Source organism: Molossus molossus, unplaced genomic scaffold (assembly GCF_014108415.1).
Source record: "Molossus molossus isolate mMolMol1 unplaced genomic scaffold, mMolMol1.p scaffold_m16_p_16, whole genome shotgun sequence".
Lineage (NCBI taxonomy): Eukaryota > Metazoa > Chordata > Mammalia > Chiroptera > Molossidae > Molossus > Molossus molossus.
The window spans coordinates 63,067,635-63,088,551 of NW_023425351.1; the positions used below are offsets into that span (position 1 = coordinate 63,067,635).

A 20,917-nucleotide genomic window follows, 5' to 3' on the forward strand; every position below is an offset into this window, starting at 1 on the left:
CGTGATTGGCAGGTGCTGGTATTGCAAATTTGCGCCAGGGCCTGCACACTTTGTCTTTATCAGAGCCCCGAGGCCCTCCTTTGAACCCGTTTGTTCGCATTTCACAGTAAGACAGCGGCAGCCTGTTTCTGGTGGGAATGGACGCGGCACTGGACAGGCTGCAGTCAGTTAGACAAGCTGGCACCAGTGAAGGCTCAGTCACTCAGCTCATGAAATGCAGCTGAGCCCGAGGGTCACTTCTTTTCCTCAGAGTCATCACTGGATGCCATTGACAAGCCGGATTGTGGAGAGAGACACAGGAAGACTATAAGCACAGCCATCTGGGCCACTTGGTATAGAAATAAACAGCTCATCTCGTGACGATGGCTTCTCCAGGAGTGAACTCTGGCCCCGGAGTCCGGAATTGGAGTCCTGGTTCTTTTTCTTACGTGTGATTTTGCATAAGTCACGTAAACGAATGAGCGCGGCTCTCCCTTTCCAGAATGGGAGCATCGGTCCCCTTTGCTGGACGTGCCGGCGTTACCCTGCTGGATCCCAGAACTTAGAAGGAGGTGAACTGTCACCTCTTCCCATATGTGAGGAGGCTGAGGCCTAAAGAGATGGTTGCCCGCCCAGTGTCAAATAAGTCAGAACATCCTTCTCTCTGTCTGTTTATACAGAGAGTGAGTCAAACTGTAAGTAGGGGCTGCATAAATAGGGGTTAGAATACATTATAATAATTAACATTCACTCTGTAGACTACCCTTTCTAGTGACGTTAGAAAGAGGTTAAATTGTGTTCATTATATAGTCATAAAAAATATAAAGCCTAATGCACACTTAACAATTTCTATACATAATGCCATCAACAAAAAAAAAAAAAAAGAAAGAAAAATAAACAAATTAAAAAGGTGATGCTTAATGAAATGAAGATCTTTTTTTTCCTTTTTAGTTTTCCGTAACCATCATTTATGAAGGCTATAACATTCCTGAAGACAGCTGATAAAAATGAAGAATTCTTATATAAAGACCCACTCGTGAAAACTGATTTTCAAATCCCTGGCCTATCTGTAAGTTGATATGTGGAATTAGTCAAAATGAGTGGGAAAAAATGACAGAGGGCGTGGTAGAAAAAAATGAAGTCAATTTGAAAAAACAACGAGTTGAAGAATACTGGTTTTATAGGCTATCAAGTTAACTAGGCAATTTCAGTTTTTCTGAAGTCAATTAAAGTTTTAAATAGTTATTTCTTTTTTCTCCTCTTGGGCTAACTCAGTAAAGCTGTGAAGATACTCTCCTCTCCTGGGGAACAAAGAAGAAGCAGAGACCGCCAAGGCCCAGGCCGTGTGCACGCCTGCAAAGACCCTCAGAATCACCTTGCCGTATGTTGCCTGGTACTTTTGCTTTATTTGTTGCCTCTGATTCGATGTCCTGCTTGATAAGATTTCAATGATGGTTGCTTCATCAGTTCCTAAAAGGCAAGAGAGAGAAGCAAAGCAAGTGTGAACAAGAAACAAGATGAGATTTATTTTAATCAGGTCTGACCAGGGCGATGGTCAGAGGCGGCTGTGACACCTAGGTGGACCCTTTAGTTTTGATGTCTTGTGGAGAACGGTATTCTTTTCACTCATTTGACAAATATCCATGGAGGCCTTCCACTGTGTGAAGCACAGTGCCAGGCATTGCAGTGGTAAAAGGAAGGAGTGTGGCCTGTTCCTCATTTTCACCCCTAGGGATATACTCAAGAGAAATGAAAACAAATGTCCTCACAAAACTTGTACGCGAATGTTCATTGCATCATCATGTATAATAGCAAAAAGGTGGACACCGCTTGAATGTCCATCAGTGGACAAATGGATAAATGAAATGTGGTATAGCTATACAATGGAATATTATTTGGCCAGGAAAAAGGAGTGAATGCTGCAATATGAATCACTGCCAATCTTGGAAGAACACATGTTAAATAATTCCATTCATGTAAAAGTCCAGAATAGGAAAAGCCATAGAAACAGGACATAGGCTGGTGGCTGGGGTGAGGTGGATAGGGGACGGAATGCTAACGAGGGGAAGTTTCTTTAAGAAGTGATGAAAATTAGTCCGGCCCGTGTGGCTCAGTGGTTGAATGTCGACCTGTGCACCAAGGGATCGCGTGTTCAATTCCCGGTCAGGGCACAAGCCCAGGTTGTGGGCCTGATCCCCAGTGGGGGCCATGCAGGAGGCGGCCTATCAACGTTCTCTCTCTTTGATGTTTCTCTCTCTCTCTCAAATTAATAAAGAATTAAAAAATTAAATAAATAAAAAAAGAAATGATGAAAATGTTCTAAACCAAGCATGGTGATGGACTGTTTACTTAGTCTTAAGGATTAGTTCCACCTTTACAATTCTGGTAAGATCTAGTTGTTCAATTTCAATTAGAGAAACAGAACATTCTAGGATGAGCTCGCTTGTAAAAAATAGTAGGGGTTAATTGCCTCCCTCGTTCTGGCTGAGTTCCAACACCGTTATTTCTATTGTTCCTCTTCATTTCCTCCTGTAGCGTCACCTACGTAATGTGTATCCAGTTACGTCCTCTGTGACATTTATTTAAACTGAGTGCCAGAAATTTCACCTCCAAAGGGATTTCTTTGTCTTGTAAAAATGTCTTGAACCCGCCCCTTTCTTCCCATGTGCGCTGCTCTCGCCAGGGTCTGGGCCCCCGTATCTCACGCCTGGACCCTTACTGATGCCATCCCTGAAAAGAACCATCCTGCCTCCTCGGGATGGCCCACTCGCTGCATTGTGGCATTCAGGAATCTGGGGCCCTTCCAAGGACTCCTCTTTCCCCTCACCCCACATCCCGTAGGTCACCACTAAGACCTCGCTACGTCACCTCTCGGACCCACCCATTTCTCTCCATCGTCATCTCTGCCACGTTGCTCACAGAACTGGTGATACCCACACACATTTCCTGCCTCACTCTCGCCTTTTCTAATTGGTGTTCACTGTCCCCAGAGTGACCTTTCTGAGGAGGCTGCTCACGCCTCTGCTTCAAACCTTTCAATATAGGCCCCTTTAAACCCAACGTCTCCACTCTTTGGATGAGTTCCTACTTGCCTCTCAAAGTCTGGTCCCTCCCCAACCCCCACTCCCAGACCTCCCTTCCATCAGTTTTATAAATCATTTGCAGCTCCTAGAACAAGCAACGCTTTCTCGCTCACCTCTGGGTCTTCGCATGGGCTGTTCCTCTGCCTGGAACACCTTTATATTTGACCACCATGGTCACTCTTACTCCCCGTTTAGGACTCAACTCCCTGGCTAACATGGGCTGTTCTCCTCCTTCCTGTCTCTGCCACTCCACACTGCGGGCTCCATGGAGTGGGGAGTTCTGCCCGCTGCCACGTGTACAGAGATGGCTCAGTGTTTATCGAATGACTTGCTGCATGGATGGCTGTTCAAATGCTTGCATACATGGACGGATGGATGGCTGTCTGTCTGTCTGTCTGGCTGGCTGGCTGGGTGGATGAATGAATGAATGAGTGGAGAAGCTTGCACTGCATTATGACTAAACCTTGTCTCTGCCTTGGTGTAGGCTGCATGTACTACTCAGGTTGGCTGCATGTAGCAGGGACCACTAGGAAACCCTCTACTCTGATGCCATAGTAATTCATACCTGGATCATTCAGGAAAATCTAGTTAAAATGTAAAAAGTAATGTTTTTTACACTTTCCTTCCTGAAATGCTTTAGAAAGAGAGACCAGAGAGCAAAGCAGACCGGAGATGGCTCAGCAGCAGCCTGGAGGTGTGGAGAGGCATGGAAATGACTAGACTTCCCTCAAGCCCTTGGAGTCTGGGTCTCAGGTTTATCCTGGAAGCTGTTCCCAGTACCCGAGGAGCGATGAACTGAACAGTGACCTCATCTTACATTTCACAATATGCGTGTCACATAAGCAGTCTGTGCTGCCCAACAATTTCCTGTAAACATTTACAATGGTTTGAGGCACTGGGGCCAGTCCCCAGTGGTTCTGGGAAAGACTTTAAAATATGAGACAAGAAGGAACCTCACCCTGACCGTGCATTGGACACTGTCGGGTAATTACACAGCAGAGGTCAGGACGGGGTGATCATCAGCCTCGGGAGGGCTGGAGGGCCTCCTGGCTTCTGCTTTCCCAGTGATTTTCTGGGAAGATACCGAGCTGAGTTTCAGCAGGATGAAGGTCACTGGGTTTAAAGTGCCCTCCACTTCACACCGAGGGCCCTCGTGCCCGACGAGCGAGCCCCTCAGTGAGCCAGGGCAGGCGCTGTGTTCCCCGCAGGTCCACGTGCCCGCCCCACCCTGCCTCGCTGAGCCTGGGGGCTGCAGCCCCATCTTGGGTGCCTGAGAGCCAGTCTCTTCTGCGAACACCACTGGGCTTTCCTGCCCCTCCATCTCTCCTTTGGAAATGGAGGTGCAGGGAAGATAGGTGAAGTAATGATGGAGATTTGCCTGCCCGGGAAGGTCACTATGTTCTACTTGCTCACTGTATTAGTCTGTTCGTTTCCACAGACTCGGGCGCTTAAAACAACAGGCATTTTGTCCCTCACAGTTCTGGAGGCTAGGAGCCTGAATCGTGGTGTCGGCAGGGCCCCCTCTCCCGGGGCTCCGGAGGCTGCCCGCGCTCCTATTGTCCTTGGTTTGCGTCCCCATCGGTCCACTGTCTGCGCCTTCACTTGGCTTCTCCCTGTGTCTTCAATTCCGTCTCCTTTGAGGACACTTGTCAAAGGATTTGGGGCCTGCCCAGGTAATCCAGGATGATCTTATCTCAATATCCTTAATCCCATCTGTAAGGACCCTGTCCCCAAATAAGGTCATATTGCAGGTTCCAGAGGGACATGTTTGGGGGGGGCACCCTTCAACCTGGTACACCCTCAGCAATAGAGAATACAGATCGCTCGAGGGTGGGCCTGTTTCCTGCTCCTGCTGATCTAATGGGCTTTGTGTGGATTTTGGATCCAAGCAGGTTGTTGAAAAGGCAAAGATGAGCATGTAGTGAGGGCCAGGGAGGTGCTGGGCCCTGTGCTGCCTGCTTTTTCCTCAGTTCCTTCCTGTGTGGAGAATATTAGCCCCATTTCACAGATGTGAAAACTAAGGTCACAGCACCAGTAAGTGGCAGAGCAGTAACTCAAACCCAGGTCCAAAGTTCATTCTTATGCCTGGGGTGTGGGAAGAGCCGTGGGCCGAGGGTCACAGGGCTGAGCCCCAGGCCTGGCTCTGTTTCTACGTGGCTTGAGCAGCTTTGCTCGACTCTGTGGGTCTCAGATGGACTAGACCCTGCTCCCCAAAGTGTGGTTCCAGGACCTGCTGCAGCAGCACCACCCGGGAACTTACTGGAAATGGACAAGCTCAGAAACCACTCAGAACCACCCAGTCAGCACCTGCTTATTAACAATGACTCAAATGCGCACTAAGGTTTGAGAAGCTGGGGACTAGGTCATCTCCACGGCAACTTTCCCCTCCAAGAGCCCGTTTCTGTGAGGGAGAACGACAGGCATCCTTCTACATTTCAGGAGGGTGGTGGATGTTGGGGTCCATACACTCTCAGGACTAAGGCATTCTCTCTAGAAGGGCCCTGCTGGGATGGGGGCAGCGGAGGGGCACAGATCCCTGAGAGGAAGCCAGACGAAGAGCATCAGCATGGGCTGGGGGGTGGGGGAGGGGGGCTATTGGGGTGGTTAACCAAATCACCAGTATTTGGAAAAATCAAATATTGTCTTGTGGTACACCATTCTTATTATTTTGAATTGCGTGGATGACTGAGTGGGTAGAAAGTGCACCTAATAACCTCTTGGATGCCTGAGGCCTCTAGACCTTTTCTACTCGATACAGCGGATACCTGTGGTTATTGAGGACTTGAAGTGTGACTGGTCCAAGTTGGAATGTTCTGTAACGTGTAGAATGCACATGATATTTTGAAGACTTAATGTGGATAAAAAAGGATGTCAAATATCTCATTAATAATTTTATATTGATTGTTGAAATGATACTTCTGATATAGTATTGAGTTAACAGAAGTATGTTATTCAAATGAACTTCACTTGCTTTTTTTTTTTCTTTTAAAATTTGGCTTCTCAAAAATTTAAAGTGACACACATGGCTCGCCTTTGTGGCTGTTAGACAGCTTGGCCCTGGACGTTTAAATCCAGCCCTGGTAGGGATGGCACATCAATGAGATGGGGATGTGGTCTTGCTGGCAAATATTGCCAATGATGCTGTTTTGCTTTGGCATGCACTTCTTGGTAGAGGTTGGAATGCTAGACCTTCAACCAAATCATAATTTTCTTTTTTTTTTTATCCTCACCCGAGGACATTTTTCCATTTTTTGTACAGATAGAGTGGGAGGGAGAGAGAGGAAGAGAGAGAGAGGGAAACATTGATGTGAAAGGGACACATCGAGTGGTTGCCACCCGCACGACCAACCAGGGCCGGAGACAAACTGCAACCGAGATACATGCCCTTAGCAGGAACCGAACCCGGGTCTCTCCGGACCGCAGGCGGACGCTCCAACCGCTGAGCCAAACCGGCCAGGGCCAAATCATAGTTTCCTAAGATGGCCCTAGTTTCTGGTCACCCACCCTCACTTCATAACTCTTTGGTCTTGGGCAAGATATTTCACCTCTGAGCCTCTGCATTCTCCTCTGTGATGTTATTATAATACAACTTCACAGGGTTCTTGGGAGGATTATACAAAGTGATGTGTGTGCAGTATCTGGCTTGGCACTTGGCACGTAGGAAGTGCTCTGCAACTGTGACCAGCTCAAGAGTGGGCCCACCTTGTGGCCACATCCAAGGGGGTAGAGAACACTGCGTGACTTTGCCATTCAGTAGGTGCCCCGCCTTTGCTTACTGAACTATGCTCGCATGGTAGGCTGAGAAGGTGGGGATTTCTCTTTAACTACAGCTGAATCATTCCCACACCCACTTTAGCTCTTGGCTCCAACCCACATCCAGGTGTTAGGACCTCACTTGAGAGGCAGCAGGAAAGCACCTGTGAGGCTGGCCCAGTCACTCTGCAGAACCCAGAACTATAAACATCCTGTCTCCCGACAGTTGTTCAGATACAAGATCGGCCAGGTCTGAATATAAGCAAGGGGCAGCCTCTCTCTGCTGAGCTTTCCTCTGATGCCCCCAAACCAAGCAACCTAGTTGTCACCCTTCATTTCCAGCACATTTTCTTTTCCGCCCCTCCCCTCCCTTCCCCTCCCCACCTCCCCTGCCCTCCTCTTCCCTCCTCTTCCTCTCTCTCTCTCTGATTATTTAAGAATACTATGATTTAAGAAATCCCTTCTACCACTTCTTTTCCAGATCTTCTTCAACCCCAACTCCTTTGAGACTTCTCCAACGTTTCTTGGGCAAGGCAGATTATTCTATAGTTAGACTGTTCCTTATATTGGAACAAAATATGTCTTCTTAGAACTGCCCCCTTGGAGCCCAGTTTTTCCCTCTGCAGTCACACAAAGAATTTATAGCCACAATACTCATTCCTATGAAAGTAAATCTCCACTAATTTACTTCTAAGGAAAAATGTAGCGCTTATTTTCACAAAACATTAAGCCTAGTGAAAGAAGCCAGACACAAAAGGTCCGATTATATGATTCCATTTACATGACATATCTGGAATAGGCAAATCCATAGAGACAGAAAATAGATCAGTGACTGCCTGAGTCTGAAGAGAGAGAGGGGACTTGGGAGTGGCTGCTAATGAATCTGAAGTTTCTTTCTGGGGTGAAGAGAATGTTCTGGAATTAGCAATGATGGTTACATGACGCTGTAAATATACTGAAACTCAGGCTTCTGGGACGGGAAACTTATTTCACCGGGAATCTCCCTGGGTCCCAAAGCCTCTCTTCATGACCTTATTTTTAGATGCTTTCTCCTTCGTCCTTCCTTGTTACTGGGGTTACCTTTCTCTTGATCTCTTGCTTGGTTTCCCATTCTTGGCCATGCACTTACCGTTAAGCCTGGACATAAAGAGCTTCTCCAGTTTTGATCCTTGGTCCTTGACCTTGGCCACAATTTTATGTTCACGTGATCTACTTATAGATGCAATTTCCAGATTCCTAATTCATCTCTCATCAGACCTGATTCCCACCACCTCCCATTTAAGGATCAGAGAGGTTTCGATGACATTAGGATTGCATGAACTATACTTCTCATGAAGTTTCTTCTACCTCTAGGTCAAATTAAATGTCGCACTACCCAATTTCTAACTGTTGTATGGAATCCTGAATAGCAATAGGATCTGATTGTAACTTTGAAATCTTTGATAAAGAGAACCTTAGAAGTAATCAACTTGGGTTAGCCTGGAAAGCACAAATTAACTGGGAAGTCACCTTCCTAAGATGATGAGAAAATTGGACATGAGATCAAATTTAATCAACTTCAAAAGTGAATTAGCCAACAAAACATCTTTCATACCCATTCCTTTGCAGGCTTTGTTCAGCTTTTTGGCATCTTGATTCACATCAAAACCCTGATGACTTCTCTCTTTGTCCTAGAGAAAATAATTGAACAGGTGAATGGACAATAATAGGCATTCTTAAAGCATCTATGGCCAAACTCGTCGCTAATTGAAAGAACAAGCAGGTATCCAAATGAGGGACCAGCTGCCACTTTACATGTGGTTACGTGTGGAAATCAGCTGGGAACACTCTGGCCCCAGAGAAATGGCTGGTACTCCTTAGAGCCAACTGGACTTAGATGACCATGAAGAATGAGCCCCTCTGTCCTCCAAGACAATCAGCCTGGCCAACTCTGAGATGAGTGATTTTCATATCAAACCTACCTTTGTATCTCTGAAACAGAGCGGAATACAGTGGGCCAATGTCTGGCAATGTCGATTCTCCCTTTTGCCATGAGACACCAGTATGTCTAGGGCACAGGTGTTGCCAGCCAGAAACTGAGGGTTCTAGGATCTTTTACAGATCTACTTGGTGACCTAGGCTAATGCTTTGCCATTCACACAACGAAAGACATACACTTTATTTTACTATTTTATAAGGAGTGCTTCACGAACTTGCATGTCATCCTTGTGCAGGGACCTGCTCATCTTCTCCGTATTGTTCCAAGTTTTTAGTATGTGTGCTGCCGAAGCGAGCACAAGAGACATATATTTAGTTTGTCAGAGATAACACACAGACCAGCAATGGCATGGTGACTGCTTTTTACTGCTCCTTGGGGAAAGCATAGTCTGTTTATGCACTAAGCTAATGTTGCTCATACTTCAGTCATTGGCATAATGCAGGCACTGATTTGTCCGCAGCTACTTAAGTCTATATTATTATTTGCTTCTTATTTTGATTTCAACTGATCTACTTGGTTTTACTTCAAGTTATTTAAAGAAGGAAACTTTCTGTGAGCACTAACATGGGAAACCAGTATCGGTTGCCCAAACAAAAGGTAAACATGACCATAAAGGCATCACTATAAAGAAAAGTAAAGATGTGAGGTTAATTGCGGTTATGCAAATAGGAGCTTTGAACACACCCTGCCCTTCTCAGTGCTTTGTCTTTCCTCACAGAGGCTGTCTTTGAGGCGGCCTGTCGCTCTTCCCCACCTTCAGTGGAGGCCGGTGTGTGTGCTCCTGGCTGCACGGCTGCTTCCCCCTCCCTCCCTCCCTCCGGTCCCGAGGCTCCTGTTGGCAATGAGTGACACACCCCATAAGGCACAGTGGGCACGAGGCATTGATCTGCCGGTGTCTCTGTTTCACATGATCTCATTGGGGCTGCCAGTCGCAAGGGTTGAGTCTCCTTGTCCTGACCTTGGGTAGCACTTGTGACTGGTTCAGCAGTGGATAATCCACGCAGGATCTTAGAGTCTTCCCCTTGGTTGCTATATAGATATTGGGAGAGAGACATCTGTCCCTGCTGGGCTTGCCAAACTAGAGAGTGTGGGTCTAGGGCTGCTGGCGGCCACGCTGTCACTACGTGAAGAGATGAAGCAAAGCAGAGACAGGAAGAATGAAAACGTGGAGAGAAAGAGAGACAGAGTCACCTTGTATAAATCCTCAGAGACAGCACTAGACCCTCGCACTTCCCAGTTTCATCAAGTAGCAAATTACCACTTTCTCTTAAGTTAATCGAGTTGGGTTTCTGCCCTTGCAATCCAGTGTGTTCTGACTAATACCCACGGACTGGGGCAGGGCTGGCTTCTAGGCCTTGGTTAATGGACAATCGTGTAACCCTAGAGTCAAAGGAATCTTCAGAGCCACCCAGCACCCCACTGCTTCTTGGACTATAAGAGCATTGCCTACCCTGAAGCATGTATCACCTAAACCAGTCAGGAGGGGACCTTGCATTTGGTGAGTACCTGCCATGTGCCAGTTGATTTCATCTACAGATGGTTCTTCATGATTGACAGGGAAGAGTGGGCATTAGTAATCTACGTTACAGATAAGGAGAGCTGGGTTCAGACAGGTTAGGGAATTAGCCTGAGGTCTTGTGGGATGCAGGGGTGCTCCTGGGTCCAGTGTGCCACCCTGCCTCACACTCTACGACTGGGCCTTTGTGCCTGCAGAGGGGTGGCATAACCCGTTTTCCCTTCCAGATGGTCTATGGGGTAGAATCTGGTGCTTCCAAAGATCTGTTGGCAGCAACATAATTTGGAGGGTTTAGTGCAAAATGAAAATGTAAGGCTTCTTGTTGAGAAATGATTACGCATTTTAAGATGATGACATCAGAGCAATAAATCAAGGCGCAAGGCCCTTCTGAGCATGGGGTCCTGTGTGACTGTACAGGCTTCCCACTTCCAAAGCCCACCCTGCTATATTTTTTTATTGATTTTTTTAAAGAGGGAGAGCGAATCAGTGATATGAGAGAGAAACATCGATCGGCTGCCTCCTGCGCACCCTACACCGGGAATCAAGCCCATAGCCCAGGCATGTGCCCTGATGAGGAATCAAATTGACAGCCTTCTGATGCAGCTGTAAGAGAGAAAAATCTCTCTCTCTCTCTTTTTAAAAAATAATTTATAGAAGAAAATATAATCTTATAAATTTGGAAATATTATTTAAATAAAATTTTGAAATACCTATGTGATTACAGCAATATTTTTTACTTTAAAAATTATTAAAAAGAAATAAAAAGGAGTCCAGCCGGTGTGTCCAAGTGGTTGAGCATTGACCCATGAACCAAGAGGTCGCTGGTTCGATTCCTGGTCAGGGCACATGCCCAGGTTGTGGGCCCGAACCCCAGTGGGGGGCATGCAGGAGGCGGCCAATCAGTGTTCTCTCTCATCAATGTTTCTGTCTCTCTCTCCCTCTCATTTCTTTATATTCTGAAAAGAAATATTACCAATTTTATAACTAAATAGGATGCCTTTGCCTCTTCTAGGTGAGTTTACTTCCAAGAACTCCGTTGTTATTGTGAAGATAAATGAGTTGATGATACACATGGGATCCTCGCATCTTGCCTGGCACATAGTGAGGCTCAGGAACTGCTGTCCTTTCTGTAAGAGGCACCCCAGTTTAGAAAGAAAGATCTCTTATCCTTTGAGACAACATGGAGGGACCTGGAGAGTATTGTGCTAAGCGAAATAAGCCAATCAGAGAAGGACAAACATCACATGATCTCACTTATTTGTGGAATATAATGAACAAAATAAGCGGATGCACAAAATGGACACAGAGACATAGAAATAGGGCTCAGACTGACAAACCTCAGAGGAGAGGGGTGGGAGAAGAGGACACAGACAACAATTTTGGGGGAGCGGGATCAGGAGGAGGGTATCAATGGGGGGAAAAGGAGAAACATCTGTAAGAAAAATAAATTAATTGATAATAATTTTTTAAAAGACAGCCTTTTGGTGCACAGGATGACGCCCAACCAGCTGAGCCACAGTGGCCGGGGCACCCACCCTGTTGTATGGTCAGAGCTGGAAGGGTGGTCCTCTGAGCGTGGGCACGCGGGAAGTGTCTCAGAGGGGTAAGGGGTGTCCTTGCTGTCCACCAGAAGTGGAGGGCTCAGGATTGAGGGGAACAGAACCGGAGCAGCAGAAATCTCTTGTGAACAGGCTGGTTCCTATAATGTTCTGGATGTCAGTTTAGCCTCATCAGTGCAGAGAATTATTATCTGTCCCACTTCACAAATGACACATTGAAACGGAGACGCATGGCTCTGAATGGCCGTGAGGTTGGCCCTGCGGGGGGCCCTGGCCGAGGGGCGCAGGGGCCGGAGTCCAGCTGCGGTCACACTTGCGAGCTGGTGCTGGCCACGCTGCTCTCGGAGGGAGACATTTCTCTCATCTGCACGAAGGTGTTGCGGGGCCTGCAGACGCCATGTGGAGCCTTGTTTGAGATCACCTGGCCAGGCATGGCTGGGTCACAGCTGGCTGGAACCAGGATTGTCTGACCGACATCCCTGCCTCGAATCCCTGTTTCCCTGAGGCGGTTCCATGATACAAGACCAGAGTTCCAGGTGGAGGGATGGGAAAAGAACGCTCTGAGCATGCCCAGTTTATCCAGGGCCGAATAATAAGTGCCAGTTTAGTCCCAAATAACAGTTCTCTCTGGGGGCTGCAGTGCGAGAGCGTTGACCCTCTTGTGGGGAATCAAGATGATGCCGAGACCTCATTGGTGTCTTTTTGTGCCTAACAAATAATGTGGCATTAAAGTCTATGTCAGATGCATGCGTGCCAGCGGGGTCAAGCCACCATCCCCTGGTCCCTCCTGGAACCACTGTTAGCCATGTTGGTTAGCTTTCCTGGTCCGAAGAGAATCCGGTCTCGTTCCTCGTTAACAGCAGGGTATTTAATGTCCGAGTGAAGGAATCATGTGATATGATTTTTTTCAAAAGGGGAGAAAAGAAAACAGTCCGCTTGGAATTTTCCCCTCTGGGAGGCTGAGGCTGCCCCCACAATGGGCATGTTCATCAGTGCCAGCCAGTGTTGATGCAACAGGGTGTCCTTAGCTTGTTCTGATGAGCTGGGTCACCAGCTTCTCCGGAATGTATACATTCCACAGCCATTGTTCATTGTTAGGGGGCCCGGCAGCTGACTCTGGGGCCTCGGGCCTGTTTGCCAATCAGGAGATTTCAGTTTTGAAACGAAGCCATTGAGCAGAACTTTCACATGAAGCAGGTTTGCCGGAATAGGAGCCAGACACAAAATGGGGGTGCAGGGGCCCCCCGGATGGGGACAGACACCTTTGTGAGGGTGCAGGGAGATACACAGATATTTCCCTTACTGTCAGCTACCAGTCATAATTAATTTGTTTGTTTATTTTATTAACAGAATTTGCACCGATACTCAGGAGACACATAAAAAGGACAAGATGTTAGATGCTAATAAAAATGATTACAGAAGTCTGGGCTTCCAGCCCACATGAACCCAAGTTTAAATGTGGTTCTGTCCCTTAGCAGCCACGTGAACTTGGACCATTAACCTTCTGCCACCATTTCCTCATCGGTAACGTTGGGGCAGTGTCTGCCGCGTATGACTGCAGGCTTGTGTGGCCACATTTCAAATGCCAGAGAGACAGAGGGGCCACAGAGAGGCCAGTCCTTCCTCTGCTTCTCTGGGCCACCTCTTGGGTTTTCTGTCTTGTAGTGATATTGATATTTCAGTTCTGCAAATTTTGATTCACCAGGTGGCCAATGAGGATCTAACGGTCACGTATAAGAGCATGACTTTCTAGTCATACTAGATTTGACTCCCAGTGTGACTACAGGCAGTTTGGGAACCCCTCTGTGCTGTGGTTTCCTTGTGGTAAAACGGGGGATACTAGTGTCTACCTCACAGGACTTTGGTAAGAATCTAAATGAAGTCATTCCTGCAAAGCATCTAAAATGAAGCCTAACAGAGAGTATGTGCTTAATCAATGTAAACAGCATTTGTTGAAGGCAGGTCACCAATGACCTTTCTGGAATGTTTTAAACCCTGTCCTGCGTCGGGGGTTTTCAGCCCATCAGTGGCACTCTGAAGGGAAGCTTTTCACCGATCACCTGCAGTTTGGGTCTAGGGTTCTAGGCGTATGTGTCACACAGGGCAGTTCAGTGGTTAAAAATTCAGGCTGTGAAGTCCTGGGGATTGGAGATGACACCCCAAGGCCACACTTTGTTAATCAGGCTCATTTGACAGGGGTGGTAATTCACACCTGATGGAGCGTGAGACACAACCCTGGGGAGCCGCCAGCCTGTCAGGCTCAAAATGGAACCAGATACTATTCACTCCACAGCACGCTCCGTCTGGCGCACGAATACGCTGGGAACAGTCTTTTGTCTAGCATGTCCACAGGTCACTTCTCTGTGTCTCCCTGTTCCTGCCTCTAAAACATGATCCATTTCTCTGGTGGAAGGAGATGTAGAAAATAAACTGAGATGCTATAACCTCAGAAGCGGTGTCACCTGGGCAGAAAGAATACCGAAAACACCAGCTCTGGGAAATGACTCAGGGATGTGCCAGCATCAGCAAGCTCGGCGGCTGCCCCGAGGAGGGTCCTCACTTGTATCAAGTTCTGGTACCCCCGGCGGAAGGGCGAAATGGAGAATAGACGTGACCAAGGCTTCCGTCCCTGTGCCGTTTAAGGAAGCCTTGGCTCTTGTGATTGAAAGGGAACATTTAAAGAAAATCTTGCTCCAGCTTGCAGCAAACCCTGCGATGGAGTTTGTGAAAAAGTTAGCTGATGGATGCAGTTTGCAAAGTGGTTGCTTTGTGTAGTGTATGGTAACCAGGATTTTCCAGGACCCAGCCTTAAGTACACTCATAGTTAAGTACACTCCTACTTGTCAGTCCTGGTGACGTGATCTGCTATTCAGGTAGCGTCACAAGTGGAAAACAAGACTATACTGTCTCCTGGGAGACAGGTGAATTAATTAAAAAGCAATAGGCGTTAGGCAAATCAGACTGTCCTTGTTCCTCCCTCTCCCTGATTTCTCTCTTCCCTTCTCTCTGCTTCCTTCATCCCTTTTCTTCTTCCTCCTCCCTTTTTCCCTTCCCTCCCCTCCCCTCCCCTCAACAGACAAATACTGAGTATCTATTACTTCGCACTCACTACCCCAGGCCACGGGGACTTAATGATCTATGAAACCCAGTCCTTGTCCCCAGGGAAATAAACATGGAAATAGATAAATGACAATTACATTATGGTATGGTAAACATTTAGGTGCAAATAGCTGAGAAGAGAAAAGGAGGTTTTTATAGAGAAATTGACGTTTGTGCTGGTTCTTAGAAGATGCATAGGAGTTAGGCAGGGGGAATGATGAAGAAGAGGGGGTGGCAGTGGGGGAAGGACACCCCCGGGACTGCTACAGCAGGATGCTTTCAGGGTCTGTGCCCATATGTGCTTACCATGACCTGTCACTGTGCCCCTGCACAACACGCATGATTGATCTAAACATGACATGATGACCTGGTGTGGACTTGGGAGTTGGACCTACGCTTCCGTTACGCTTGGCCCCACACTGCTTGTACGATGGTGGGGAAGCTGAGCCACCTCTCTGCGCCTTTGTTGGCCGTCTTTAAAGTGGAAGTGCACCTACGAACGGGGGTGTGTGTGAGGTCTGGGTGCAGTCGTGTTCAGGATGCAGGGGCGCGTGCCAGGCCACAGCAAGCACTAGGTTGGTGGCACGTAGGAGGCGCGAAGCTTGGTGACATAGCGTGTAAGGGTCATTTGTCAACTCTGAAAATATTATCAAAATGCAATGGGAGTGGCATTTGGATTGTTTGCTCTTTCTGGCGTGGTTGCCCTGGCTTGCTGCAGTCTGCTCAGTAAATATCCTGAGCAGGATAACGTGGTTGCTTGGAGTCTGGGCTCTGAGACGATGGGGCTCGAGGAAGTGCTGGGGGCAGGGGGCAGAGGGCTCCTGGTACACTGATCGAAGGAGGCCTGCTGTGTGAGCTAGCGTGCAGTGAGGAGGAGGCTGAGGAGATGAAAAACGAGAGCCAGGATTCAAACCAACTAGTGGCCTGTGCTTCTTAGCAGGAGTAATATGAGGGCAGGTGAGGACTGCCTTGGGGAGAGCCTTGGGCTCCCCTGAACCCTCCTCAGTACAAGTAGTGACCATTCCCGCTGCTAGTTAATGGTACCTTGAGCCAATTTGGGCAATTTGGGCTAAACTCGGTTTGTGTAGATTTTAAGATCATTACAGAGTTAGGAAAACTGAGGTCCGGTTTGGGAAAGAGACTTCCCAAGAGACCCACCCTTAAGCTTGGCATGATGCTATGACTGTCCTTGTACTTTCTAAGTCTCTATTTTCCCCTCTGAAAGGTGGTGGTAATGGTGCCTTCTTCTTGTGGGTGGTCGTAAGGATTTGTATCAAAGGTGCTTGGCACGCAGTGAGTGCTCAGTGTAATTGTTACGTCCTTCCACCTTGACCTGATTCCCACGGAGTGTTGGATGAGCTCTGGACATGGTGCTTTGTAGAGCACCTTTCGAATGGATTACAGGATTTTGTTCGAAATCAGAGACCATTTTGTACTTACCGATAAGTAGCAGCAGGAGCTAAGAGCTTAAGAGAAATTTATGGGGGAGATACATAACATTGAGAATGACAGGATAAAGCACTTACTATGTGCAGGGCACTGGTCCAAACAATTTACATGTAACTCATTTAATCCTCACAACAACCAGATGAGGTCGGTATTATTACCTCCTCGTTTGCAGATGAGAAAACCAAGACACGAAGAGGTTAATAACTTGCCTGAAATCACGCAGCTAGTAAGTGATGGAATTCAGACCTACACAATCTGGATCCAGAGACTCTACTACTAACTTATGCATCATTAAAAAAAAAAAAAAATAGCAGTATAAAAGTTCAGTTCGCCCTGGCCGGTTTGGCTCAGCGGTTAGAGCGTCGGCCTGTGGTCCTGAGAGACCCGGGTTCGGTTCCCACTAAGGGCGCGTACCTCGGTTGCAGTTTGTCCCCGGCCCTGGTCGGTCGTGCGGGTGGCAACCACTCGATGTGTCCCTTTCACATCGATGTTTCTCTCTCTCTCTCTCTGTTCCTCTCTCTCCCTCCCACTCTACCTGAACAAAAAAATGGGAAAATGTCCTCGGGTGAGGATGAAAAAAAAAAAAAAGTTCAGTTCAATTTTTAGAATGCTAGTCTTTTACAGAAACACCATTTGAGATCTGCTACTTGTCTGATGACCAAGGAAGCCAAGGACCCCTTGCATAAATGTTCTTGACGATGAGACAATAGGAAGTAAAATAAAAAAGGAAGGCCAGTTAACCACTATTTGCAAGGCAAAACAGACAGCCTGTCCTGTGGGAAAAGACTGTGGCATTATTATCAGATTCTGCTCCCAGGATTTCTTCTGAGTCCAATGGAATCACATTTTCTGCTTCTCATCTGTGAACTGGGACTCAGTCCTGCCCCACCCAGCAGAATCTCAGGAAGATGAAATAAGACTATGCGATTCATTGCGGCATATTCACAATAGCTTTTTAAAAAGAAGTGGTCTATAATATATAATAGATATAGAATTCAAGATCCAGACTGTGTAGGTTTGAATTCCATCACTTACTAGCTGTATACAGGTCATCCTGATCTCTGAAGTTTGCGGAACAGTAAAAGTACCCAACCCCCATGTTTTACAGAAAAACGGAGGCCTGGGTGTTAAGTCATCTTCCCAGGGTCACCTCCTTGCTTGTGGAAAAACCTAAACACCTCTCTCTCGGGATAATTTGTTTAAACCTCTAACTGATCACTTATTTGTCCTTTGAAACCAGTTAGTATGAATGCAAAGTATTGTGCTATTAAAGTTCATGTGTTCAGAGCCAGGAAATATCCTGGTGACATTTGCACGGGCTGGTAGACACTGATGGGCAATTGAGACAGAACAGAAGGGCCATGCACATGTCTAAACACGAATCTTGGGTGATTAGTGGGATACTGTTCTATTAAGTTGACTGTTTCTTGGGCACGGTTTCCTTGGGACAATAAATTTGATAAAGTCTTGCTTTTGGGGTAGTTTTAAATCAAAATATACTCAAATGCTTGTCAGAGAAAAAGTAAAATTATTGAATAGAAAAAAATATATATATATTGCAGTATTCTCTGTTGGCTATATTTTAAGCACAGTTTTAATCTCAGAAGACTATTTGGCATTGCACCATGTAGTTATCACTCCATTTTAATTAGGATTATCCATGGTCACACTGAGTAATGGCAAAGCCGTTTCCTTCATTCTCAGATCCTTTTCCCACTTGAACCCCCTTTAGAAATCTATTAATCAAGGAGGTAGACCAGATAGCGAGGAAAATATGATCGGAGGCCTGAGCTCTGCTGAACCTTGGAAGGGGGCGGAGAACGCATGGAACTGTTTATTGCTATTGATCCATCTTTTCTGAGATGCAACTTTAAAATGTCATGTATAAATGAAATATCAGCTATCAGTCTAAACAAGTAGGAATATTTGCGTCATTTGGCAGATACAACTAAAAACAATCCACTTGGATCAGCTCTCATTGTAATTTACTTACATATGTTGACCACGACTGTGAAAATTGAGTGAAACTTTCTAGATTTAAAAAAATACCTTTCTGCTAAGTTTGAGATTACTTATGTGTTGGCATATTAAGAACACTTTTTAATGAAGATTGGTATTGTTTGGTCATTTCCAGAAAAAAAAAAAAAAAACTTTCTTAGGCTACGTGCTGGGTTATACATGTCAATGTGATATTTACCAGTCAAGGGTGACTATGGAGTTGAAACCTGATCTTAAGAAGATCTGACCTTAAGATCCTTCAAGGCTCTAAGGTAGTAGGTACCATTATTCCTGAAGGTACTGACAGTACACTCAGAAGTGCAGCCAGTGTGACAGGCCTACCCCTTGGGGGGCTACGCCCAAGCAGAGGAGAGGTGAGTTTCAGTCCGTGTCTTTCCAGGTGAGCACTGCTCATCTAGCAGGAAAACCAGCTGCTCAGGTGTTTCTGCAGAAAGGCCCTTCCGTCCCTGGGCATCAGAGGTTGCTAATGGGCTAACAGCCTTCTGGGGGAGAACTGTTGCCTCTCAGCTTCTATGGTCACCAGCAGGGGCACAAGGGTCAATGCTCAAGATGAGTTGGCTTTCACCTCGTGATCAGTATGAGGGGGATGCCTGGGCTGTGGGGGCAGAAATGCACGCTTGCTGGTGGAAATTCAGCCCGGTAAAGACCTTATGGGAACATCTCCGACCCCGTAGCCTTGCTTTCCCATCTAAGGTCTGTGTCTAATGGAGTGATTCTCAACCAACCAGGAGCGATTTTGGCTCCCTGGGGACATTTGGCAATGTCTAGAGACATGTTTTTGGTTGTCACGAATAGGGGAGGTGCTACTGGTATCTAGTCATGGAGGCCAGGGATTCTGCTAAACATCTAAGAGGCACAGAGTAGCCCCTCACAACAAAGAATGATCTGGCCACAAATGTCAATCGTACCAAGATCTAATGTGCTAAGGGTCTATTGCCCTGGCCTAATGGTTGCAACAATTCTGTCAATAGCATTTCAAAGGTGTTGAGAAGACTGAGCTCCTGGTAAATGGCACATGGGTACCAACTAAAGCAAGATCCCCAGTCACAAAGAGCAAATTGCTGTGGTCACCTAAAAGGGAAGATGAGAAGTGGACCATGGTGTCTTTGATTTTTTTTTTTTTTTTTTGCAAAGCAGCCCAGATGACAAATCTGAAAGATAGGTACGGGGGTGAGGTAACTAAAAGGAAGAGTTTGAATCAAAATCAATCCAAAGGGAGAAGCCTGCTGCACCCCAGCTGCTTTGCATCACAATGGTCGGAGGCATCGCAGCCTCAACCAGCAGCCTCAGCTGACTCATTCTTAGGGGCCCTTTAGTCCTGGGTTGGGCTGAAGAACTCAGAGTTCCTTCTAGAGGCAGAATAACATGCATTGTCTGGAAACGAGATTTTGTGTCCTGGGGAAAATGACTGCCTGCTTTGAGGTTGTCCACAGATTGTTTGGGGAGTTAGAGACCCCGAAGAGTGTTAAACCTCCAGCTATCCAATTACTGCTATATTGCATCAACAAAAGCGAACCTGGAGGATAGTGTGGCAGTGGGGAGATGATGGCTATTTCTCAACGTGAAAGAAACCATGCCTTCAAGAGTTATGAAAAATGAAGCACTTTTCTCACTAGAAAAGAATTATCCATTTCCTTCTTCTATTGCCAAAGGCTGTTTTCTTTGCCAATTTAATGAAGGTATGAACTTGGGATTCATTGCTTGCAGGGGAAAAAAAAGAAGCTAGTGTGCTCTGGAATCCTCAAGAGTCCATGATAAGCGGGCAGATGGAATTAAAAGGAGAAAATATTGGGGGTGAGCTGGGCCACTGCAGCACCGAGTGGTGCTGGGTAGTTGAGCATAATCAATAGTATAAACAAGTTCTGATTTGCTGTAGAGGAAACAAGGTGAAATAGCTAAATTTACTTTGAGCAATTTTCTGTCTCAACCAGAATCAAAACAATGAATGTTATTATTTCCCCTGGTAAGAGTGTTTAAGTGTGCATTGGACCCAAACTTATTAATGATTTTTTAAAACATTTTTAACATTTTTATCTTTCTTTTCATTCCCACCACAAGCATCCAAACCCTGATCGCTGGAAGGGTGGATGATTTCATTGCCTTTCTATCTGATCTTCAACTCTTCATTCTCCCTATTTCAGTGCATCTAATAGTAGCAGCAGCAGCAGCATTAGCAGTAATATTAATTTAAAAAAGATAGTTATAATAGAGCAATAATGGTAAAGCAATATCCCCCACCCCTAAGGATTGGTAAGGCCCATCTTGGCCACAGTGGTAGTCTAAGGAGTAGGTGTATGACCCAAGCCGATCAGAATTGTTCTCTGACATTTTATGTGCAGATGTTTAGAGAGTGAAACTCTTTTCCTTAAGGTTGTTAATCTGGATCTATTTGAGGCCATGGGATTCTCTGTGGAGCCTGAACTATCTGTGGCCATGCCTCGCTCTCACCAACTCCTTTTGCCTCCCATGCTACTTAAAGGAA

At 46.4% G+C, this 20,917-nt stretch overlaps 1 protein-coding gene and 1 non-coding gene across 3 annotated transcripts in view; both read right to left on the bottom strand.

Annotated features, from left to right (window-relative positions):
• Positions 1-20,917, bottom strand: part of ANXA13 (annexin A13) — a 46,947-nt gene that overhangs the window by 19,114 nt on the left and 6,916 nt on the right. For both annotated transcript variants that reach the window (XM_036264203.1, XM_036264202.1), the window contains 2 exons: positions 8,410-8,485; positions 1,355-1,449 (listed from right to left, as the gene is read on the bottom strand). In XM_036264203.1, the coding sequence (XP_036120096.1) occupies positions 1,355-1,449; positions 8,410-8,485 (171 nt within the window). The remainder of the gene's footprint in view (positions 1-1,354; positions 1,450-8,409; positions 8,486-20,917) is intronic.
• LOC118631966 lies at positions 8,984-9,091 on the bottom strand. The gene has a single exon (XR_004959950.1). It is a non-coding gene; the product is annotated as a U6 spliceosomal RNA (small nuclear RNA).